This window comes from Salvelinus fontinalis, chromosome 1 (genome assembly GCF_029448725.1).
Source record: "Salvelinus fontinalis isolate EN_2023a chromosome 1, ASM2944872v1, whole genome shotgun sequence".
NCBI classification, from domain to species: Eukaryota; Metazoa; Chordata; class Actinopteri; order Salmoniformes; family Salmonidae; genus Salvelinus; species Salvelinus fontinalis.
Window position 1 is genome coordinate 99,572,725 of NC_074665.1, and position 21,382 is coordinate 99,594,106.

At 43.9% G+C, this 21,382-nt stretch overlaps 1 protein-coding gene and 1 long non-coding RNA gene across 3 annotated transcripts in view; both read left to right on the forward strand.

Moving 5' to 3' along the window:
- LOC129865232 (exocyst complex component 6-like) overlaps nucleotides 1-21,382 on the forward strand; it is a 103,441-nt gene that overhangs the window by 40,464 nt on the left and 41,595 nt on the right. For both annotated transcript variants that reach the window (XM_055937841.1, XM_055937851.1), the window contains exons 5-8: nucleotides 2,453-2,498; nucleotides 7,710-7,914; nucleotides 15,437-15,592; nucleotides 17,755-17,823. In XM_055937841.1, the coding sequence (XP_055793816.1) occupies nucleotides 2,453-2,498; nucleotides 7,710-7,914; nucleotides 15,437-15,592; nucleotides 17,755-17,823 (476 nt within the window). The remainder of the gene's footprint in view (nucleotides 1-2,452; nucleotides 2,499-7,709; nucleotides 7,915-15,436; nucleotides 15,593-17,754; nucleotides 17,824-21,382) is intronic.
- On the forward strand, nucleotides 8,327-9,238 carry LOC129865241 (uncharacterized). The gene is made up of 3 exons (XR_008761333.1): nucleotides 8,327-8,355; nucleotides 8,506-8,592; nucleotides 8,839-9,238. It is a non-coding gene; the product is annotated as an uncharacterized LOC129865241 (long non-coding RNA).

Genomic DNA, 21,382 nt, shown 5'->3' on the forward strand with positions numbered 1-21,382 from the left:
ACAGCTGTGTTTACCTGGTGAGATATAATATAACATGACTACAGCTGTGTTTACCTGGTGAGATATAACATGACTACAGCTGTGTTTACCTGGTGAGATATAACATGACTACAGCTGTGTTTACCTGGTGAGATATAACATGACTACAGCTGTGTTTACCTGGTGAGATATAACATGACTACAGCTGTGTTTACCTGGTGAGATATAACATGACTACAGCTGTGTTTACCTGGTGAGATATAATATAACATGACTACAGCTGTGTTTACCTGGTGAGATATAATATAACATGACTACAGCTGTGTTTACCTGGTGAGATATAACATGACTACAGCTGTGTTTACCTGGTGAGATATAACATGATTACAGCTGTGTTTACCTGGTGAGATATAATATAACATGACTACAGCTGTGTTTACCTGGTGAGATATAATATAACATGACTACAGCTGTGTTTACCTGGTGAGATATAATATAACATGACTACAGCTGTGTTTACCTGGTGAGATATAACATGACTACAGCTGTGTTTACCTGGTGAGATATAATATAACATGACTACAGCTGTGTTTACCTGGTGAGATATAATATAACATGATTACAGCTGTGTTTACCTGGTGAGATATAATATAACATGACTACAGCTGTGTTTACCTGGTGAGATATAATATAACATGACTACAGCTGTGTTTACCTGGTGAGATATAACATGACTACAGCTGTGTTTACCTGGTGAGATATAACATGACTACAGCTGTGTTTACCTGGTGAGATATAATATAACATGACTACAGCTGTGTTTACCTGGTGAGATATAATATAACATGATTACAGCTGTGTTTACCTGGTGAGATATAATATAACATGACTACAGCTGTGTTTACCTGGTGAGATATAATATAACATGACTACAGCTGTGTTTACCTGGTGAGATATAACATGATTACAGCTGTGTTTACCTGGTGAGATATAATATAACATGACTACAGCTGTGTTTACCTGGTGAGATATAACATGACTACAGCTGTGTTTACCTGGTGAGATATAACATGACTACAGCTGTGTTTACCTGGTGAGATATAACATAACATGACTACAGCTGTGTTTACCTGGTGAGATATAACATGACTACAGCTGTGTTTACCTGGTGAGATATAACATGACTACAGCTGTGTTTACCTGGTGAGATATAATATAACATGACTACAGCTGTGTTTACCTGGTGAGATATAATATAACATGACTACAGCTGTGTTTACCTGGTGAGATATAATATAACATGACTACAGCTGTGTTTACCTGGTGAGATATAATATAACATGACTACAGCTGTGTTTACCTGGTGAGATATAATATAACATGACTACAGCTGTGTTTACCTGGTGAGATATAACATGACTACAGCTGTGTTTACCTGGTGAGATATAATATAACATGACTACACCTGTGTTTACCTGGTGAGATATAATATAACATGACTACAGCTGTGTTTACCTGGTGAGATATAATATAACATGACTACAGCTGTGTTTACCTGGTGAGATATAATATAACATGACTACAGCTGTGTTTACCTGGTGAGATATAATATAACATGACTACAGCTGTGTTTACCTGGTGAGATATAACATGACTACAGCTGTGTTTACCTGGTGAGATATAATATAACATGACTACAGCTGTGTTTACCTGGTGAGATATAATATAACATCTAATAACATTGTGTGTTCTAAAACGTTACTCTAACGTTACTCCCCTTTCTGTTCTAAAAGCTACCTCTCCCCTCTCTGTCCTAAAAGCTACCTCTCCCCTCTCTGTTCTAAAAGCTACCTCTCCCCTTTCTGTTCTAAAAGCTACCTCTCCCCTCTCTGTCCTAAAAGCTACCTCTCCCCTCTCTGTTCTAAAAGCTACCTCTCCCCTCTCTGTTCTAAAAGCTACCTCTCCCCTCTCTGTTCTAAAAGCTACATCTCTTCTTTCTGTTCTAAAAGCTACCTCTCCCCTCTCTGTTCTAAAAGCTACCTCTCCCCTTTCTGTTCTAAAAGCTACCTCTCTCCTTTCTGTTCTAAAAGCTACCTCTCTCCTTTCTGTTCTAAAAGCTACCTTCCCCTTTCTGTTCTAAAAGCTACCTCTCCCCTTTCTGTTCTAAAAGCTACCTCTCCCCTCTCTGTTCTAAAAGCTACCTCTCCCCTCTCTGTTCTAAAAGCTACCTCTCCCCCCTCTGTTCTAAAAGCTACCTCTCCCCTTTCTGTCCTAAAAGCTACCTCTCCCCTCTCTGTCCTAAAAGCTACCTCTCCCCTCTCTGTTCTAAAAGCTACCTCTCCCCTCTCTGTTCTGAAAGCTACCTCTCCCCCCTCTGTCCTAAAAGCTACCTCTCCCCTCTCTGTCCTAAAAGCTACCTCTCCCATCTCTGTTCTAAAAGCTAACTCTCTCCTCTTTTTTTCCCCTTTTGCAGTCCTAGAAATGTACAGTAAATTGAAGGAGCAGCTTGAATCCAAAAGGTAAGTGAACTTCCTTACTCTCCTCACTATGTTCATTGTTGTTGTCATCAATGTTACTCCCACCGCAATATGTTAACCATAAAGTCCCTCTCTCTAGATAACACGGTGCTTTGAACAGTAAGACCCTAACGCTTTCCTAGAAACCCTCTCTGGCTCAATATAGCTCACAAACAAAACGCAAGCTATCTTTACGTCACACAATTCTGAACAATTCACAGAAATATGATTGACGGAAACTGTAAATAGACACTATTTCAATGGAACCAAGCAGAGGGGAAGTGAAGCTCAGGCTGATCCTGACAGTAATGACCCGTGGCTTAATGTCTGATTTAATCAGTCATAACACATCATAGGCGAGAGGTCACCATTCAAAACGCAGGACAGTTGACCTTGTGTGCGCCCTTCTTCACAGCGCTGGCCTAGACAACATTGCTGTCTCAGGCGCCGGTCCGAGAGTTGGAAAGAGACATCCTGGCTTTGCCATCGATGGCTTCTGTGACATCATTGAGGGAAATCTATATTTTAAAGTAGACCACTTTCTTCTTCTATACGTTTATTGGCGGTAGACTAACTGAACATGGGTAGGCCTCTAGCGCCACCCGCTGGAGTGGACGGGCCTCTGGCGCCGCCCGCTGGAGTGGACGGACCTCTAGCGCCGCCCGCTGGAGTGGACGGGCCTCTAGCCCCGCCCGCTGGAGTGGACGGGCCTCTAGCCCCGCCCGCTGGAGTGGACGGGCCTCTAGCCCCGCCCGCTGGAGTGGACGGGCCTCTAGCCCCGCCCGCTGGAGTGGAACGGCCTCTAGCCCCGCCCGCTGGAGTGGACGGGCCTCTAGCCCCGCCCGCTGGAGTGGAACGGCCTCTAGCCCCGCCCGCTGGAGTGGACGGGCCTCTAGCGCCAACCCGCTGGAGTGGACGGGCCTCTAGCCCCGCCCGCTGGAGTGGAACGGCCTCTAGCCCCGCCCGCTGGAGTGGACGGGCCTCTAGCGCCGCCCGCTGGAGTGGACGGGCCTCTGGCGCCGCAGGAGTGGACGGGCCTCTGGCGCCGCCCGCTGGAGTGGACGGGCCTCTAGCGCCGCCCCGCTGGAGTGGACGGGCCTCTAGCGCCGCCCCGCTGGAGTGGACGGGCCTCTAGCGCCGCCCCGCTGGAGTGGACGGGCCTCTAGCGCCGCCCCGCTGGAGTGGACGGGCCTCTAGCGCCGCCCGCTGGAGTGGACGGGCCTCAGGCGCCAACCCGCTGGAGTGTTTCGTCAGGTGTATAATTCACTGACTGGCCCCTCTGTGATCCCTCCTCAACCCGTAGAAAATCCCACCCAGTTAACTACTGCAGAAATACTGTTTTATGGCAGGTCCTCTATCTATCTCTATGGCTCAGATCCAATGAAGCCAGTTCTGCCAGTGTTTCTCTGGTCCTCTATCTATCTCTATGGCTCAGATCCAATGAAGCCAGTTCTGCCAGTGTTTCTCTGGTCCTCTATCTATCTCTATGGCTCAGATCCAATGAAGCCAGTTCTGCCAGTGTTTCTCTGGTCCTCTATCTATCTCTATGGCTCAGATCCAATGAAGCCAGTTCTGCCAGTGTTTCTCAGGTCCTCTATCTATCTCTATGGCTCGGATCCAATGAAGCCAGTTCTGCCAGTGTTTCTCTGGTCCTCTATCTATCTCTATGGCTCAGATCCAATGAAGCCAGTTCTGCCAGTGTTTCTCTGGTCCTCTATCTATCTCTATGGCTCAGATCCAATGAAGCAAGTTCTGCCAGTGTTTCTCTGGTCCTCTATCTATCTCTATGGCTCAGATCCAATGAAGCCAGTTCTGCCAGTGTTTCTCTGGTCCTCTATCTATCTCTATGGCTCAGATCCAATGAAGCCAGTTCTGCCAGTGTTTCTCTGGTCCTCTATCTATCTCTATGGCTCAGATCCAATGAAGCCAGTTCTGCCAGTGTTTCTCTGGTCCTCTATCTATCTCTATGGCTCGGATCCAATGAAGCCAGTTCTGCCAGTGTTTCTCTGGTCCTCTATCTATCTCTATGGCTCAGATCCAATGAAGCCAGTTCTGCCAGTGTTTCTCTGGTCCTCTATCTATCTCTATGGCTCAGATCCAATGAAGCCAGTTCTGCCAGTGTTTCTCAGGTCCTCTATCTATCTCTATGGCTCGGATCCAATGAAGCCAGTTCTGCCAGTGTTTCTCTGGTCCTCTATCTATCTCTATGGCTCAGATCCAATGAAGCCAGTTCTGCCAGTGTTTCTCTGGTCCTCTATCTATCTCTATGGCTCAGATCCAATGAAGCCAGTTCTGCCAGTGTTTCTCTGGTCCTCTATCTATCTCTATGGCTCAGATCCAATGAAGCCAGTTCTGCCAGTGTTTCTCAGGTCCTCTATCTATCTCTATGGCTCGGATCCAATGAAGCCAGTTCTGCCAGTGTTTCTCTGGTCCTCTATCTATCTCTATGGCTCAGATCCAATGAAGCCAGTTCTGCCAGTGTTTCTCTGGTCCTCTATCTATCTCTATGGCTCAGATCCAATGAAGCCAGTTCTGCCAGTGTTTCTCAGGTCCTCTATCTATCTCTATGGCTCTTACCAATGAAGCCAGTTCTGCCAGTGTTTCTCTGTCTCCTATCCTCACTAATGACCAGCCTGGGACGCGGTCTGATCACACTGGGAATGAACTACGGTTCACATGGAACAACTCACTCACTAGGCAGAGGGCACACTGGACAGGACATACTAACACTGAACACACACACACACACTGGACAGGACACACACACACACACTGGACAGGACATACTAACACTGAACACACACACACACACTGGACAGGACACACAAACACTGGGCAGGACATACTAACACTGAACACACACCTACACACACACACACTGGACAGGACATACTAACACTGAACACACACCTACACACACACACACACTGGACAGGACATACTAACACTGAACACACACCTACACACACACACTGGACAGGACATACTAACACTGAACACACACACACACACTGGACAGGACACACACACACACACACACACACACACACACTGGACAGGACATACTAACACTGAACACACACCTACACACACACACACACTGGACAGGACACACACACACACACTGGACAGGACACACACACACACACACACACACACTGGACAGGACATACTAACACTGAACACACACCTACACACACACACACTGGACAGGACACACACACACACACTGGACAGGACACACACACACACACACACACACACACACTGGACAGGACATACTAACACTGAACACACACCTACACACACACACACTGGACAGGACACACACACACACACTGGACAGGACACACACACACACACACACACACACACTGGACAGGACATACTAACACTGAACACACACCTACACACACACACACTGGACAGGACACACACACACACACTGGACAGGACACACACACACACACACACACACACACACACACACACACACTGGACAGGACATACTAACACTGAACACACACCTACACACACACACACTGGACAGGACACACACACACACACTGGACAGGACACACACACACACACACACACACACTGGACAGGACATACTAACACTGAACACACACCTACACACACACACACTGGACAGGACATACTAACACACACACACCTACACACACACACACTGGACAGGACATACTAACACTGAACACACACCATACACACACACACACACACACACACACACACACACACACTGGACAGGACATACTAACACTGAACACACACTGGACAGGACACACACACACTGAACACACACACACACACTGGACAGGACATACTAACACTGGACAGGACATACTAACACTGAACACACACCTACACACACACACTGGACAGGACACACACACTGGGCAGGACATACTAACACTGAACACACACCATACACACACACACTGGACAGGACACACACACACTGGGCAGGACATACTAACACTGAACACACACCTACACACACACACACTGGACAGGACACACACACACTGAACACACACCTACACACACACACACTGGACAGGACATACTAACACTGAACACACACCATACACACACACACACTGGACAGGACATACTAACACTGAACACACACACACACACTGGACAGGACACACACACACTGGGCAGGACATACTAACACTGAACACACACCTACACACACACACACTGGACAGGACACACACACACTGGGCAGGACATACTAACACTGAACACACACCTACACACACTGGACAGGACACACACACTGGGCAGGACATACTAACACTGAACACACAGTCAACACCACCCAGGCCAGGCCTTTGTCATGCTACTCAGTCAACACCACCCAGCCCAGGCCTTTGTCATGCCCCTCACAGTCAACACCACCCAGCCCAGGCCTTTGTCATGCCCCTCACAGTCAACACCACCCAGCCCAGGCCTTTGTCATGCCCCTCACAGTCAACACCACCCAGCCCAGGCCTTTGTCATGCCCCTCACAGTCAACACCACCCAACCCAGGCCTTTGTCATGCCCCTCACAGTCAACACCACCCAGCCCAGGCCTTTGTCATGCCCCTCACAGTCAACACCACCCAACCCAGGCCTTTGTCATGCCCCTCACAGTCAACACCACCCAGCCCAGGCCTTTCACATAAACAGTCCTTTACTCTGCAACACTGATAAGACTGAATCTACTGTATGGCGCCACATCCAGTATATTTAAACTAGTACACGTTTCCCTCTTTCAAGCTTATATACCGATACAGTATTCATTGGTCCTCCGTCATCTAATCATCCTTAACAAATACAGCAGTGTTTTCAGTGATAAAACCCATTACAGGTGGCATGTGATGCATCACATGATGCTAACCCTCAGTCAGCAGAGTGAACCGTTTGTACAGTAACAGTATGAAAGCCAACCAGACTAGAGAGGAGGGATGAGATGTGACGACAGGGATCTGTAACAGTAACAGTATGAAAGCCAACCAGACTAGAGAGGAGGGATGAGATGTGACGACAGGGATCTGTAACAGTAACAGTATGAAAGCCGACCAGACTTAGAGAGGAGGGATGAGATGTGACGCCAGGGATCTGTAACAGTAACAGTATGAAAGCCAACCAGACTAGAGAGGAGGGATGAGATGTGACGGCAGGGATCTGTGTTTTCCAGATACTACGCTGCGTTGAAGACCATGGAGCAGCTGGAGAAGGTGTACATCCCGCGGGTCAGCCGCTACCGCTTCTGTCAGATCATGGCTGAGAACCTGCCCAAGCTCAGAGAGGACATTAAGGATATCTCCATGTCCGACCTCAAGGACTTCCTGGAGAGCATCAGGAAACACTCGGACAAGATCGGAGAGACCGCCATGAAACAGGTATGAGACGTTGTTATATAGAAACAGGCAGATTACAGGTATAGAACAGGTATGAGACGTTGTTATATAGAAACAGGCAGATTACAGGTATAGAACAGGTATGAGACGTTGTTATATAGAAACAGGCAGAGTACAGGTATAAAACAGGTATGAGACGTTGTTATATAGAAACAGGCAGAGTACAGGTATAAAACAGGTATGAGACGTTGTTATATAGAAACAGGCAGAGTACAGGTATAAAACAGGTATGAGACGTTGTTATATAGAAACAGGCAGAGTACAGGTATGAAACAGGTATGAGACGTTGTTATATAGAAACAGGCAGAGTACAGGTATAAAACAGGTATGAGACGTTGTTATATAGAAACAGGCAGAGTACAGGTATGAAACAGGTATGAGACGTTGTTATATAGAAACAGGCAGAGTACAGGTATAAAACAGGTATGAGACGTTGTTATATAGAAACAGGCAGAGTACAGGTATAAAACAGGTATGAGACGTTGTTGTTATATAGAAACAGGCAGAGTACAGGTATGAAACAGGTATGAGACGTTGTTATATAGAAACAGGCAGAGTACAGGTATGAAACAGGTATGAGACGTTGTTATATAGAAACAGGCAGAGTACAGGTATAAAACAGGTATGAGACGTTGTTATATAGAAACAGGCAGAGTACAGGTATGAAACAGGTATGAGGCGTTGTTATATAGAAACAGGCAGAGTACAGGTATAAAACAGGTATGAGACGTTGTTGTTATATAGAAACAGGCAGAGTACAGGTATGAGACGTTGTTGTTATATAGAAACAGGCAGAGTACAGGTATGAAACAGGTATGAGACGTTGTTGTTCTATAGAAACAGGCAGAGTACAGGTATGAAACAGGTATGAGACGTTGTTGTTATATAGAAACAGGCAGAGTACAGGTATAAAACAGGTATGAGACGTTGTTATATAGAAACAGGCAGAGTACAGGTATGAAACAGGTATGAGACGTTGTTGTTATATAGAAACAGGCAGAGTACAGGTATAAAACAGGTATGAGACGTTGTTATATAGAAACAGGCAGAGTACAGGTATAAAACAGGTATGAGACGTTGTTGTTATATAGAAACAGGCAGAGTACAGGTATGAAACAGGTATGAGACGTTGTTGTTATATAGAAACAGGCAGAGTACAGGTATGAAACAGGTATGAGACGTTGTTGTTTTATAGAAACAGGCAGAGTACAGGTATAAAACAGGTATGAGACGTTGTTGTTTTATAGAAACAGGCAGAGTACAGGTATGAAACAGGTATGAGACGTTGTTGTTATAGAAACAGGCAGAGTACAGATATAAAACCTGTATGAGACGTTGTTGTTATATAGAAACAGGCAGATTATAGGTATGAGACGTTGTTGTTATATAGAAACAGGCAGATTATAGGTATGAAACAGGTATGAGACGTTGTTGTTATATAGAAACAGGCAGAGTACAGGTATAAAACAGGTATGAGACGTTGTTATATAGAAACAGGCAGAGTACCGGTATAAAACAGGTATGAGACGTTGTTGTTTTATAGAAACAGGCAGATTATAGGTATGAAACAGGTATGAGACGTTGTTGTTATATAGAAACAGGCAGATTATAGGTATGAAACAGGTATGAGACGTTGTTGTTAAATAGAAACAGGCAGAGTACAGGTATGAAACAGGTATGAGACGTTGTTGTTAAATAGAAACAGGCAGAGTACAGGTATGAAACAGGTATGAGACGTTGTTATATAGAAACAGGCAGAGTACCGGTATAAAACAGGTATGAGACGTTGTTGTTTTATAGAAACAGGCAGAGTACAGGTATGAAACAGGTATGAGACGTTGTTGTTATAGAAACAGGCAGAGTACAGATATAAAACCTGTATGAGACGTTGTTGTTATATAGAAACAGGCAGATTATAGGTATGAGACGTTGTTGTTATATAGAAACAGGCAGATTATAGGTATGAAACAGGTATAAGACGTTGTTATATAGAAACAGGCAGAGTACAGGTATGAAACAGGTATGAGACGTTGTTATATAGAAACAGGCAGAGTACAGGTATGAAACAGGTATAAGACGTTGTTATATAGAAACAGGCAGAGTGCAGGTATAAAACAGGTATGAGACGTTGTTATATAGAAACAGGCAGAGTACAGGTATGAGACGTTGTTATATAGAAACAGGCAGAGTACAGGTATAAAACAGGTATGAGACGTTGTTATATAGAAACAGGCAGAGTACAGGTATAAAACAGGTATGAGACGTTGTTATATAGAAACAGGCAGAGTACAGGTATAAAACAGGTATGAGACGTTGTTGTTATATAGAAACAGGCAGAGTACAGGTATGAGACGTTGTTATATAGAAACAGGCAGAGTACAGGTATAAAACAGGTATGAGACGTTGTTATATAGAAACAGGCAGAGTACAGGTATTAAACAGGTATGAGACGTTGTTATATAGAAACAGGCAGAGTACAGGTATAAAACAGGTATGAGACGTTGTTATATAGAAACAGGCAGAGTACAGGTATAAAACAGGTATGAGACGTTGTTATATAGAAACAGGCAGAGTACAGGTATGAAACAGGTATGAGACGTTGTTATATAGAAACAGGCAGAGTACAGGTATTAAACAGGTATGAGACGTTGTTATATAGAAACAGGCAGAGTACAGGTATAAAACAGGTATGAGACGTTGTTATATAGAAACAGGCAGAGTACAGGTATAAAACAGGTATGAGACGTTGTTGTTATATAGAAACAGGCAGAGTACAGGTATAAAACAGGTATGAGACATTGTTGTTATATAGAAACAGGCAGATTATAGGTATGAAACAGGTATGAGACGTTGTTATATAGAAACAGGCAGAGTACAGGTATAAAACAGGTATGAGACGTTGTTATATAGAAACAGGCAGAGTACAGGTATAAAACAGGTATGAGACGTTGTTATATAGAAACAGGCAGAGTACAGGTATAAAACAGGTATGAGACGTTGTTATATAGAAACAGGCAGAGTACAGGTATAAAACAGGTATGAGACGTTGTTATATAGAAACAGGCAGAGTACAGGTATAAAACAGGTATGAGACGTTGTTAAATAGAAACAGGCAGAGTACAGGTATGAAACAGGTATGAGACGTTGTTGTTATATAGAAACAGGCAGAGTACAGGTATAAAACAGGTATGAGACATTGTTGTTATATAGAAACAGGCAGATTATAGGTATGAAACAGGTATGAGACGTTGTTATATAGAAACAGGCAGAGTACAGGTATAAAACAGGTATGAGACGTTGTTATATAGAAACAGGCAGAGTACAGGTATAAAACAGGTATGAGACGTTGTTATATAGAAACAGGCAGAGTACAGGTATGAAACAGGTATGAGACGTTGTTGTTATATAGAAACAGGCAGAGTACAGGTATAAAACAGGTATGAGACGTTGTTAAATAGAAACAGGCAGAGTACAGGTATGAAACAGGTATGAGACGTTGTTATATAGAAACAGGCAGAGTACAGGTATGAAACAGGTATGAGACGTTGTTGTTAGATAGAAACAGGCAGAGTACAGGTATGAAACAGGTATGAGACGTTGTTGTTATATAGAAACAGGCAGAGTACAGGTATAAAACAGGTATGAGACGTTGTTGTTATATAGAAACAGGCAGAGTACAGGTATGAAACAGGTATGAGACGTTGTTGTTTTATAGAAACAGGCAGAGTACAGGTATGAAACAGGTATGAGACGTTGTTTTATAGAAACAGGCAGAGTACAGGTATAAAACAGGTATGAGACGTTGTTGTTATATAGAAACAGGCAGAGTACAGGTATAAAACAGGTATGAGACGTTGTTGTTATATAGAAACAGGCAGAGTACAGGTATGAAACAGGTATGAGACGTTGTTGTTATATAGAAACAGGCAGAGTACAGGTATAAAACAGGTATGAGACGTTGTTGTTATATAGAAACAGGCAGAGTACAGGTATGAAACAGGTATGAGACGTTGTTGTTTTATAGAAACAGGCAGAGTACAGGTATGAAACAGGTATGAGACGTTGTTTTATAGAAACAGGCAGAGTACAGGTATAAAACAGGTATGAGACGTTGTTATATAGAAACAGGCAGAGTACAGGTATAAAACAGGTATGAGACGTTGTTATATAGAAACAGGCAGAGTACAGGTATGAAACAGGTATGAGACGTTGTTATATAGAAACAGGCAGAGTACAGGTATGAGACATTGTTGTTATATAGAAACAGGCAGAGAACAGGTATGAAACAGGTATGAGACGTTGTTGTTTTATAGAAACAGGCAGAGTACAGGTATTAAACAGGTATGAGACGTTGTTGTTATATAGAAACAGGCAGAGTACAGGTATGAAACAGGTATGAGACGTTGTTGTTATATAGAAACAGGCAGAGTACAGGTATTAAACAGGTATGAGACGTTGTTATATAGAAACAGGCAGAGTACAGGTATGAAACAGGTATGAGACGTTGTTGTTATAGAAACAGGCAGAGTACAGGTATAAAACAGGTATGAGACGTTGTTGTTATATAGAAACAGGCAGAGTACAGGTATTAAACAGGTATGAGACGTTGTTATATAGAAACAGGCAGAGTACAGGTATGAAACAGGTATGAGACGTTGTTGTTATAGAAACAGGCAGAGTACAGGTATAAAACAGGTATGAGACGTTGTTGTTATATAGAAACAGGCAGAGTACAGGTATAAAACAGGTATGAGACATTGTTGTTTTATAGAAACAGGCAGAGTACAGGTATTAAACAGGTATGAGAGGTTGTTATATAGAAACAGGCAGAGTACAGGTATGAAACAGGTATGAGACGTTGTTGTTATAGAAACAGGCAGAGTACAGGTATAAAACAGGTATGAGACGTTGTTGTTATATAGAAACAGGCAGAGTACAGGTATAAAACAGGTATGAGACATTGTTGTTTTATAGAAACAGGCAGAGTACAGGTATGAAACAGGTATGAGACGTTGTTGTTATATAGAAACAGGCAGAGTACAGGTATTAAACAGGTATGAGACGTTGTTATATAGAAACAGGCAGAGTACAGGTATGAAACAGGTATGCGACGTTGTTGTTATATAGAAACAGGCAGAGTACAGGTATTAAACAGGTATGAGACGTTGTTATATAGAAACAGGCAGAGTACAGGTATGAAACAGGTATGAGACATTGTTGTTATAGAAACAGGCAGAGTACAGGTATGAAACAGGTATGAGACGTTGTTGTTATATAGAAACAGGCAGAGTACAGGTATAAAACAGGTATGAGACGTTGTTGTTATATAGAAACAGGCAGAGTACAGGTATGAAACAGGTATGAGACGTTGTTGTTATATAGAAACAGGCAGAGTACAGGTATAAAACAGGTATGAGACGTTGTTGTTATATAGAAACAGGCAGAGTACAGGTATAAAACAGGTATGAGACATTGTTATATAGAAACAGGCAGAGTACAGGTATAAAACAGGTATGAGACGTTGTTGTTATATAGAAACAGGCAGAGTACAGGTATGAAACAGGTATGAGACGTTGTTATATAGAAACAGGCAGAGTACAGGTATGAAACAGGTATGAGACGTTGTTGTTATATAGAAACAGGCAGAGTACAGGTATGAGACGTTGTTGTTATAGAAACAGGCAGAGTACAGGTATAAAACAGGTATGAGACGTTGTTGTTATAGAAACAGGCAGAGTACAGGTATGAAACAGGTATGAGACTGGCCCTTTGGACACTGTGTTAACTAATATCTAGACGAGCTTCAATGCCATACAACTCTCCTTCCGTGGCCTCCAACTGCTCTTAAATGCAAGTAAAACTAAATGCATGCTCTTCAATCGATCGCTGCCCGCGCGTCCAACATCACTACTCTGGACCGTTCTGACTTAGAATACGTGGACAACTACAAATACCTAGGTGTTTGGTTAGACTGTAAACTCTCCTTCCAGACTCACATTAAGCATGATCCAATCCAAAATTAAATCTAGAATCGGCTTCCTATTTCGCAACAAAGCATCCTTCACTCATGCTGCCAAACATACCCTCTTAAAACTGACTATCTTACCGATCCTCGACTTCGGCGATGTCATTTACAAAATAGCCTCCAATACCCTACTCAATAAATTGGATGCAGTCTATCACAGTGCCATCCGTTATGTCACCAAAGCCCCATATACTACCCACCACTGCGACCTATACGCTCTCGTTGGCTGGCCCTCGCTTCATACTCATCGCCAAACCCTCTGGCTCCAGGTCATCTACAAGTCTCTGCTTGGTAAAGCCCCACCTTATCTCAGCTCACTGGTCACCATAGCAGCACCCACTCGTAGCACGCGCTCCAGCAGGTATATCTCACTGGTCACCCCCAAAGCCAGTTCCTCCTTTGGCCATCTTTCCTTCCAGTTCTCTGCTGTCAATGATTGTAACGAACTGCAAAAATCACTGAAGCTGGAGACTCATATCTCCCTCACTAACTTTAAGCACCAGCTGTCAGAGCAGCTCACAGATCACTGCACCTGTACATAGCCCATCTATAAACAGCCCACCCAACTACCTCATCCCCATACTGTTATTTATTTTTATTTATCTTGCTCCTTTGCACCCCAGTATCTCTACTTGCACATTCATCTTCTGCACATCTATCACTCCAGTGTTTAATTGCTAAATTGTAATTACTTCGCCACCATGGCCTATTTATTGCCTTACCTCCCTTATCCTACCCCATTTGCACTCACTGTGTATAGACTTTTTTTCGACTGTATTATTGATTGTATGTTTGTTTTACTCCATGTGTAACTCTGTGTTGTTGTATTTGTTGAACTGCTTTGCTTTATCTTGGCCAGGTCGCAGTTGTAAATGAGAACTTGTTCTCAACTAGACTACCTGGTTAAATAAAGGTGAAATAAATAAAAAAAATCTTCAATCTATTGTAGAAAATGAACAAAAAAATGTGTGATGTTGTGCTAGGAAGCTTTGTCCTCTGAGAAGGAGGTCTGACTGTGTTGTGTGTACGTCCCAGGCTCAGCAGCACAGGACGTTTAACAGTGTGATTCAGAAGCAGGACAGTGGTGTGTGACTGTGTTGTATGTCCAGGCTCAGCAGCACAGGACGTTTAACAGTGTGATTCAGAAGCAGGACAGTGGTGTGTGACTGTGTTGTATGTCCAGGCTCAGCAGCACAGGACGTTTAACAGTGTGATTCAGAAGCAGGACAGTGGTGTGTGACTGTGTTGTATGTCCAGGCTCAGCAGCACAGGACGTTTAACAGTGTGATTCAGAAGCAGGACAGTGGTGTGTGACTGTGTTGTATGTCCAGGCTCAGCATCACAGGACGTTTAACAGTGTGATTCAGAAGCAGGACAGTGGTGTGTGACTGTGTTGTATGTCCAGGCTCAGCAGCACAGGACGTTTAACAGTGTGATTCAGAAGCAGGACAGTGGTGTGTGACTGTGTTGTATGTCCAGGCTCAGCAGCACAGGACGTTCAACAGTGTGATTCAGAAGCAGGACAGTGGTGTGGGCTACACCAAGCCAGTCTACTCCCTGAACGGCCGGGCGCCAACACAGCACAACGGCCTCGCCGCGGAGGAGGGAGTGGAGGAGGACCAATCAGAGGAGGAGGTGAGAGAGGACTCTTCTCAAAGTCACTTTTCAGACCTCTTTTTTCATAGTTTGTACTTTTTCATACTCTTTGGTCCAGTATTAAAACAACACGTTGAAGTTATCCACACTTGATGTGAAGCTTCCTGCCATCCAGGACCTCTATACCAGGCGGTGTCAGAGGAAGGCCCCAAAGTCTCCAGCCACCCTAGTCACAGACTGTTCTCTCTGCTACCGTACAGCAAGCGGTACCGGAGCGCCAAGTCTAGGTCCAAGAGGTTTTCTAAACAGCTTCTACCCCCCAAGCCATAAGACTCCTGAACATCTAATCAAATGGCTACCCAGACTATTCGCCCCCCCCCCCCCCCCCCGCCCTTTACACACCACTGCTACTCTCTCTGTTATCATCTATTCATAGTCACTTTAATAACTCTACCTACATGTACATATTACCTTAATTACTTCGACTAACCGGTGCCCCCGCACATTGACTCTGTACCGGTACCCCCTGTATATAGTCTCCACATTGACTCTGTACCGTAATACCCTGTATATAGCCTCCACATTGACTCTGTACCGGTACCCCCTGTATATAGCCTCCACATTGACTCTGTACCGGTACCCCCTGTATATAGCCTCCACATTGACTCTGTACCGGTACCCCCTGTATATAGCCTCCACATTGACTCTGTACCGGTACCCCCTGTATATAGCCTCCACATTGACTCTGTACCGGTACCCCCTGTATATAGCCTCCACATTGACTCTGTACCGGTACCATCTGTATATAGCCTCCACATTGACTCTGTACCGTAATACCCTGTATATAGCCTCCACATTGACTCTGTACTGGTACCCCCTGTATATAGCCTCCACATTGACTCTGTACCGGTACCGCCTGTATATAGCCTCCACATTGACTCTGTACCGGTACCCCCTGTATATAGCCTCCACATTGACTCTGTACCGGTACCCCCTGTATATAGCCTCCACATTGACTCTGTACCGGTACCCCCTGTATATAGCCTCCACATTGACTCTGTACCGGTACCCCCTGTATATAGCCTCCACATTGACTCTGTACCGGTACCCCCTGTATATAGCCTCCACATTGACTCTGTACCGGTACCCCCTGTATATAGTCTCCACATTGACTCTGTACCCCTGTATATAGCCTCCACATTGACTCTGTACCGGTACCCCCTGTATATAGCCTCGCTATTGTTATTTTACTGCCGCTCTTTAATTACTTGTTACTTTTATTTCTTATTCTTATCTGTATTTTTTTTAACTGCGTTGTTGGTTAGGGGCTTGTAAGTAACGTTCACTAACGTGGTTTAACTTCCTGACTGTGGTTCACTAACGTGGTTTAACTTCCTGACTGTGGTTCTCTAACGTGGTTTAACTTCCTGACTGTGGTTCACTAACGTGGTTTAACTTCCTGACTGTGGTTCACTAACGTGGTTTAACTTCCTGACTGTGGTTCACTAACGTGGTTTAACTTCCTGACTGTGGTTCACTAACGTGGTTTAACTTCCTGACTGTGGTTCACTAACGTGGTTTAACTACCTGACTGTGGTTCACTAACGTAACGTGGTTTAACTTCCTGACTGTGGTTCACTAACGTAACGTGGTTTAACTTCCTGACTGTGGTTCACTAACGTGGTTTAACTTCCTGACTGTGGTTCTCTAACGTGGTTTAACCTCCTGACTGTGGTTCACTATCGTGGTTTAACTTCCTGACTGTGGTTCACTAACGTGGTTTAACTTCCTGACTGTGGTTCACTAACGTGGTTTAACTTCCTGAGTCCTGACTGTGGTTCTCTAACGTGGTTTAACCTCCTGACTGTGGTTCTCTAACGTGGTTTAACTTCCTGACTGTGGTTCTCTAATGTGGTTTAACTTCCTGACTGTGGTTCTCTAATGTGGTTTAACTTCCTGACTGTGGTTCACTAACGTAACGTGGTTTAACTTCCTGACTGTGGTTCTCTAACGTGGTTTAACTTCCTGACTGTGGTTCTCTAACGTGGTTTAACTTCCTGACTGTGGTTCTCTAACGTGGTTTAACTTCCTGACTGTGGTTCTCTAACGTAACGTGGTTTAACTTCCTGACTGTGGTTCACTAACGTGGTTTAACTTCCTGAGTCCTGACTGTGGTTCACTAACGTGGTTTAACCTCCCAGGTGTTAACAGCCCAGGACCTGGTGGACTTCTCTCCTGTTTACAGATGTCTCCACATCTACACCGTTCTGGTATGTACACTATTTACTGTTACTTATTGTCCCATCCAAATGGCACCCTATTCCCTACATAGGACCCATAGGGCTCTGGTCAACAGTAGTGTTCTATATAGGGAATAGGGCCCTGGTCAACAGTAGTGTTCTATATAGGGAATAGGGCTCTGGTCAACAGTAGTGTTCTATATAGGGAATAGGGCTCTGGTCAACAGTAGTGCACTATATAGGGAATAGGGCTCTGGTCAACAGTAGTGTTCTATATAGGGAATAGGGCTCTGGTCAACAGTAGTGTTCTATATAGGGAATAGGGCTCTGGTCTACAGTAGTGTTCTATATAGGGAATAGGGATCTGGTCAACAGTAGTGTTCTATATAGGGAATAGGGCTCTGGTCAACAGTAGTGTTCTATATAGGGAATAGGGCTCTGGTCAACGGTAGTGTTCTATATAGGGAATAGGGCTCTGGTCAACAGTAGTGTTCTATATAGGGAATAGGGCTCTGGTCAACAGTAGTGCACTATATAGGGAATAGGGCTCTGGTCAACAGTAGTGTTCTATATAGGGAATAGGGCTCTGGTCAACAGTAGTGTTCTATATAGGGAATAGGGCTCTGGTCAACAGTAGTGTTCTATATAGGGAATAGGGCCCTGGTCAACAGTAGTGTTCTATATAGGGAATAGGGCTCTGGTCAACAGTAGTGTTCTATATAGGGAATAGGGCTCTGGTCAACAGTAGTGTTCTATATAGGGAATAGGGCTCTGGTCAACAGTAGTGTTCTATATAGGGAATAGGGCTCTGGTCAACGGTAGTGTTCTATATAGGGAATAGGGCTCTGGTCAACAGTAGTGTTCTATATAGGGAATAGGGCTCTGGTCAACAGTAGTGTTCTATATAGGGAATAGGTCTCTGGTCAACAGTAGTGTTCTATATAGGGAATAGGGCTCTGGTCAACAGTAGTGTTCTATATAGGGAATAGGGCTCTGGTCAACAGTAGTGTTCTATATAGGGAATAGGGCTCTGGTCAACAGTAGTGCTCTATATAGGGAATAGGGCTCTGGTCAACAGTAGTGTTCTATATAGGGAATAGGGCTCTGGTCAACAGTAGTGTTCTATATAGGGAATAGGGCTCTGGTCAACAGTAGTGTTCTATATAGGGAATAGGGCTCTGGTCAACAGTAGTGTTCTATATAGGGAATAGGGCTCTGGTCAACAGTAGTGTTCTATATAGGGAATAGGGCTCTGGTCAACAGTAGTGTTCTATATAGGGAATAGGGCTCTGGTCTACAGTAGTGTTCTATATAGGGAATAGGGCTCTGGTCAACAGTAGTGTTCTATATAGGGAATAGGGCTCTGGTCAACAGTAGTGTTCTATATAGGGAATAGGGCTCTGGTCAACAGTAGTGTTCTATATAGGGAATAGGGCCCTGGTCAACAGTAGTGTTCTATATAGGGAATAGGGCCCTGGTCAACAGTAGTGTTCTATATAGGGAATAGGGCTCTGGTCAACAGTAGTGTTCTATATAGGGAATAGGGCTCTGGTCAACAGTAGTGTTCTATATAGGGAATAGGGCTCTGGTCAACAGTAGTGTTCTATATAGGGAATAGGGCTCTGGTCAACAGTAGTGTTCTATATAGGGAATAGGGCTCTGGTCAACAGTAGTGTTCTATATAGGGAATAGGGCTCTGGTCAACAGTAGTGTTCTATATAGGGAATAGGGCCCTGGTCAACAGTAGTGTTCTATATAGGGAATAGGGCTCTGGTCAACAGTAGTGTTTTATATAGGGAATAGGGCTCTGGTCAACAGTAGTGTTCTATATAGGGAATAGGGCTCTGGTCAACAGTAGTGTTAATATAGGGAATAGGGCTCTGGTCAACAGTAGTGTTCTATATAGGGAATAGGGCCCTGGTCAACAGTAGTGTTCTATATAGGGAATAGGACTCTGGTCAACAGTAGTGTTCTATATAGGGAATAGGGCTCTGGTCAACAGTAGTGTTCTATATAGGGAATAGGGCTCTGGTCAACAGTAGTGTTCTATATAGGGAATAGGGCCCTGGTCAACAGTAGTGTTCTATATAGGGAATAGGGCTCTGGTCAACAGTAGTGTTCTATATAGGGAATAGGGCTCTGGTCAACAGTAGTGTTCTATATAGGGAATAGGGCCCTGGTCAACAGTAGTGTTCTATATAGGGAATAGGGCTCTGGTCAACAGTAGTGTTCTATATAGGGAATAGGACTCTGGTCAACAGTAGTGTTCTATATAGGGAATAGGGCCCTGGTCAACAGTAGTGTTCTATATAGGGAATAGGGCTCTGGTCAACAGTAGTGTTCTATATAGGGAATAGGGCTCTGGTCAACAGTAGTGCTCTATAAGAGAGGAGAGAGCTTTCCTCTGAATATCAGTCCTAATGACAGGGACTTCTGACTGAGGGGCAGGGAGGGAGGGTATATACACACAAAAGTATGAGGACACCCCTTCAAATTAGTGTATTTGGCTATTTCAGCCTCACCCGTTGCTGGCAGGTCTGTGAAATTGAGCACACAGCCATGCAATCTCCATAGACAAACATTGGCAGTAGAATGAGCTCTTCAGTAAGGCCAGTGATATTCAACGTGGCACCGTCATAAGATACCACCTTTCCAACAAGTCAGTTTGTCATATTTTTGCCCTGCTAGAGCTGCCCCAGTCAACTGTAAGTGCTGTTATTGTGGAGTGGGTATTACCTGGTACTTCCTGTATATAGCCATGTTATTACCTGGTACTTCCTGTATATAGCCATGTTATTACCTGGTACTCCCTGTATATAGTCATGGTATTACCTGGTACTTCCTGTATATAGCCGTGTTATTACCTGGTACTTCCTGTATATAGCCGTGTTATTACCTGGTACTTCCTGTATATAGCCGTGTTATTACCTGGTACTTCCTGTATATAGCCATGTTATTACCTGGTACTTCCTGTATATAGCCATGTTATTACCTGGTACTTCCTGTATATAGCCATGGTATTACCTGGTACTTCCTGTATATAGCCGTGTTATTACCTGGTACTCCCTGTATATAGCCATGTTATTACCTGGTACTCCCTGTATATAGCCATGTTATTACCTGGTACTTCCTGTATATAGCCATGTTATTACCTGGTACTCCCTGTATATAGCCATGTTATTACCTGGTACTCCCTGTATATAGCCATGTTATTACCTGGTACATCCTGTATATAACCATGTTATTACCTGGTACTCCTGTATATAGCTGTGTTATTACCTGGTACTTCCTGTATATAGCCATGTTATTACCTGGTACTTCCTGTATATAGCCATGTTATTACCCGGTACTTCCTGTATATAGCCATGTTATTACCCGGTACTCCCTGTATATAGCCATGTTATTACCTGGTACATCCTGTATATAACCATGTTATTACCTGGTACTTCCTGTATATAGCCATGTTATTACCCGGTTCTTCCTGTATATAGCCATGTTATTACCTGGTACTCCTGTATATAGCTGTGTTATTACCTGGTACTCCTGTATATAGCTGTGTTATTACCTGGTACTTCCTGTATATAGCCAT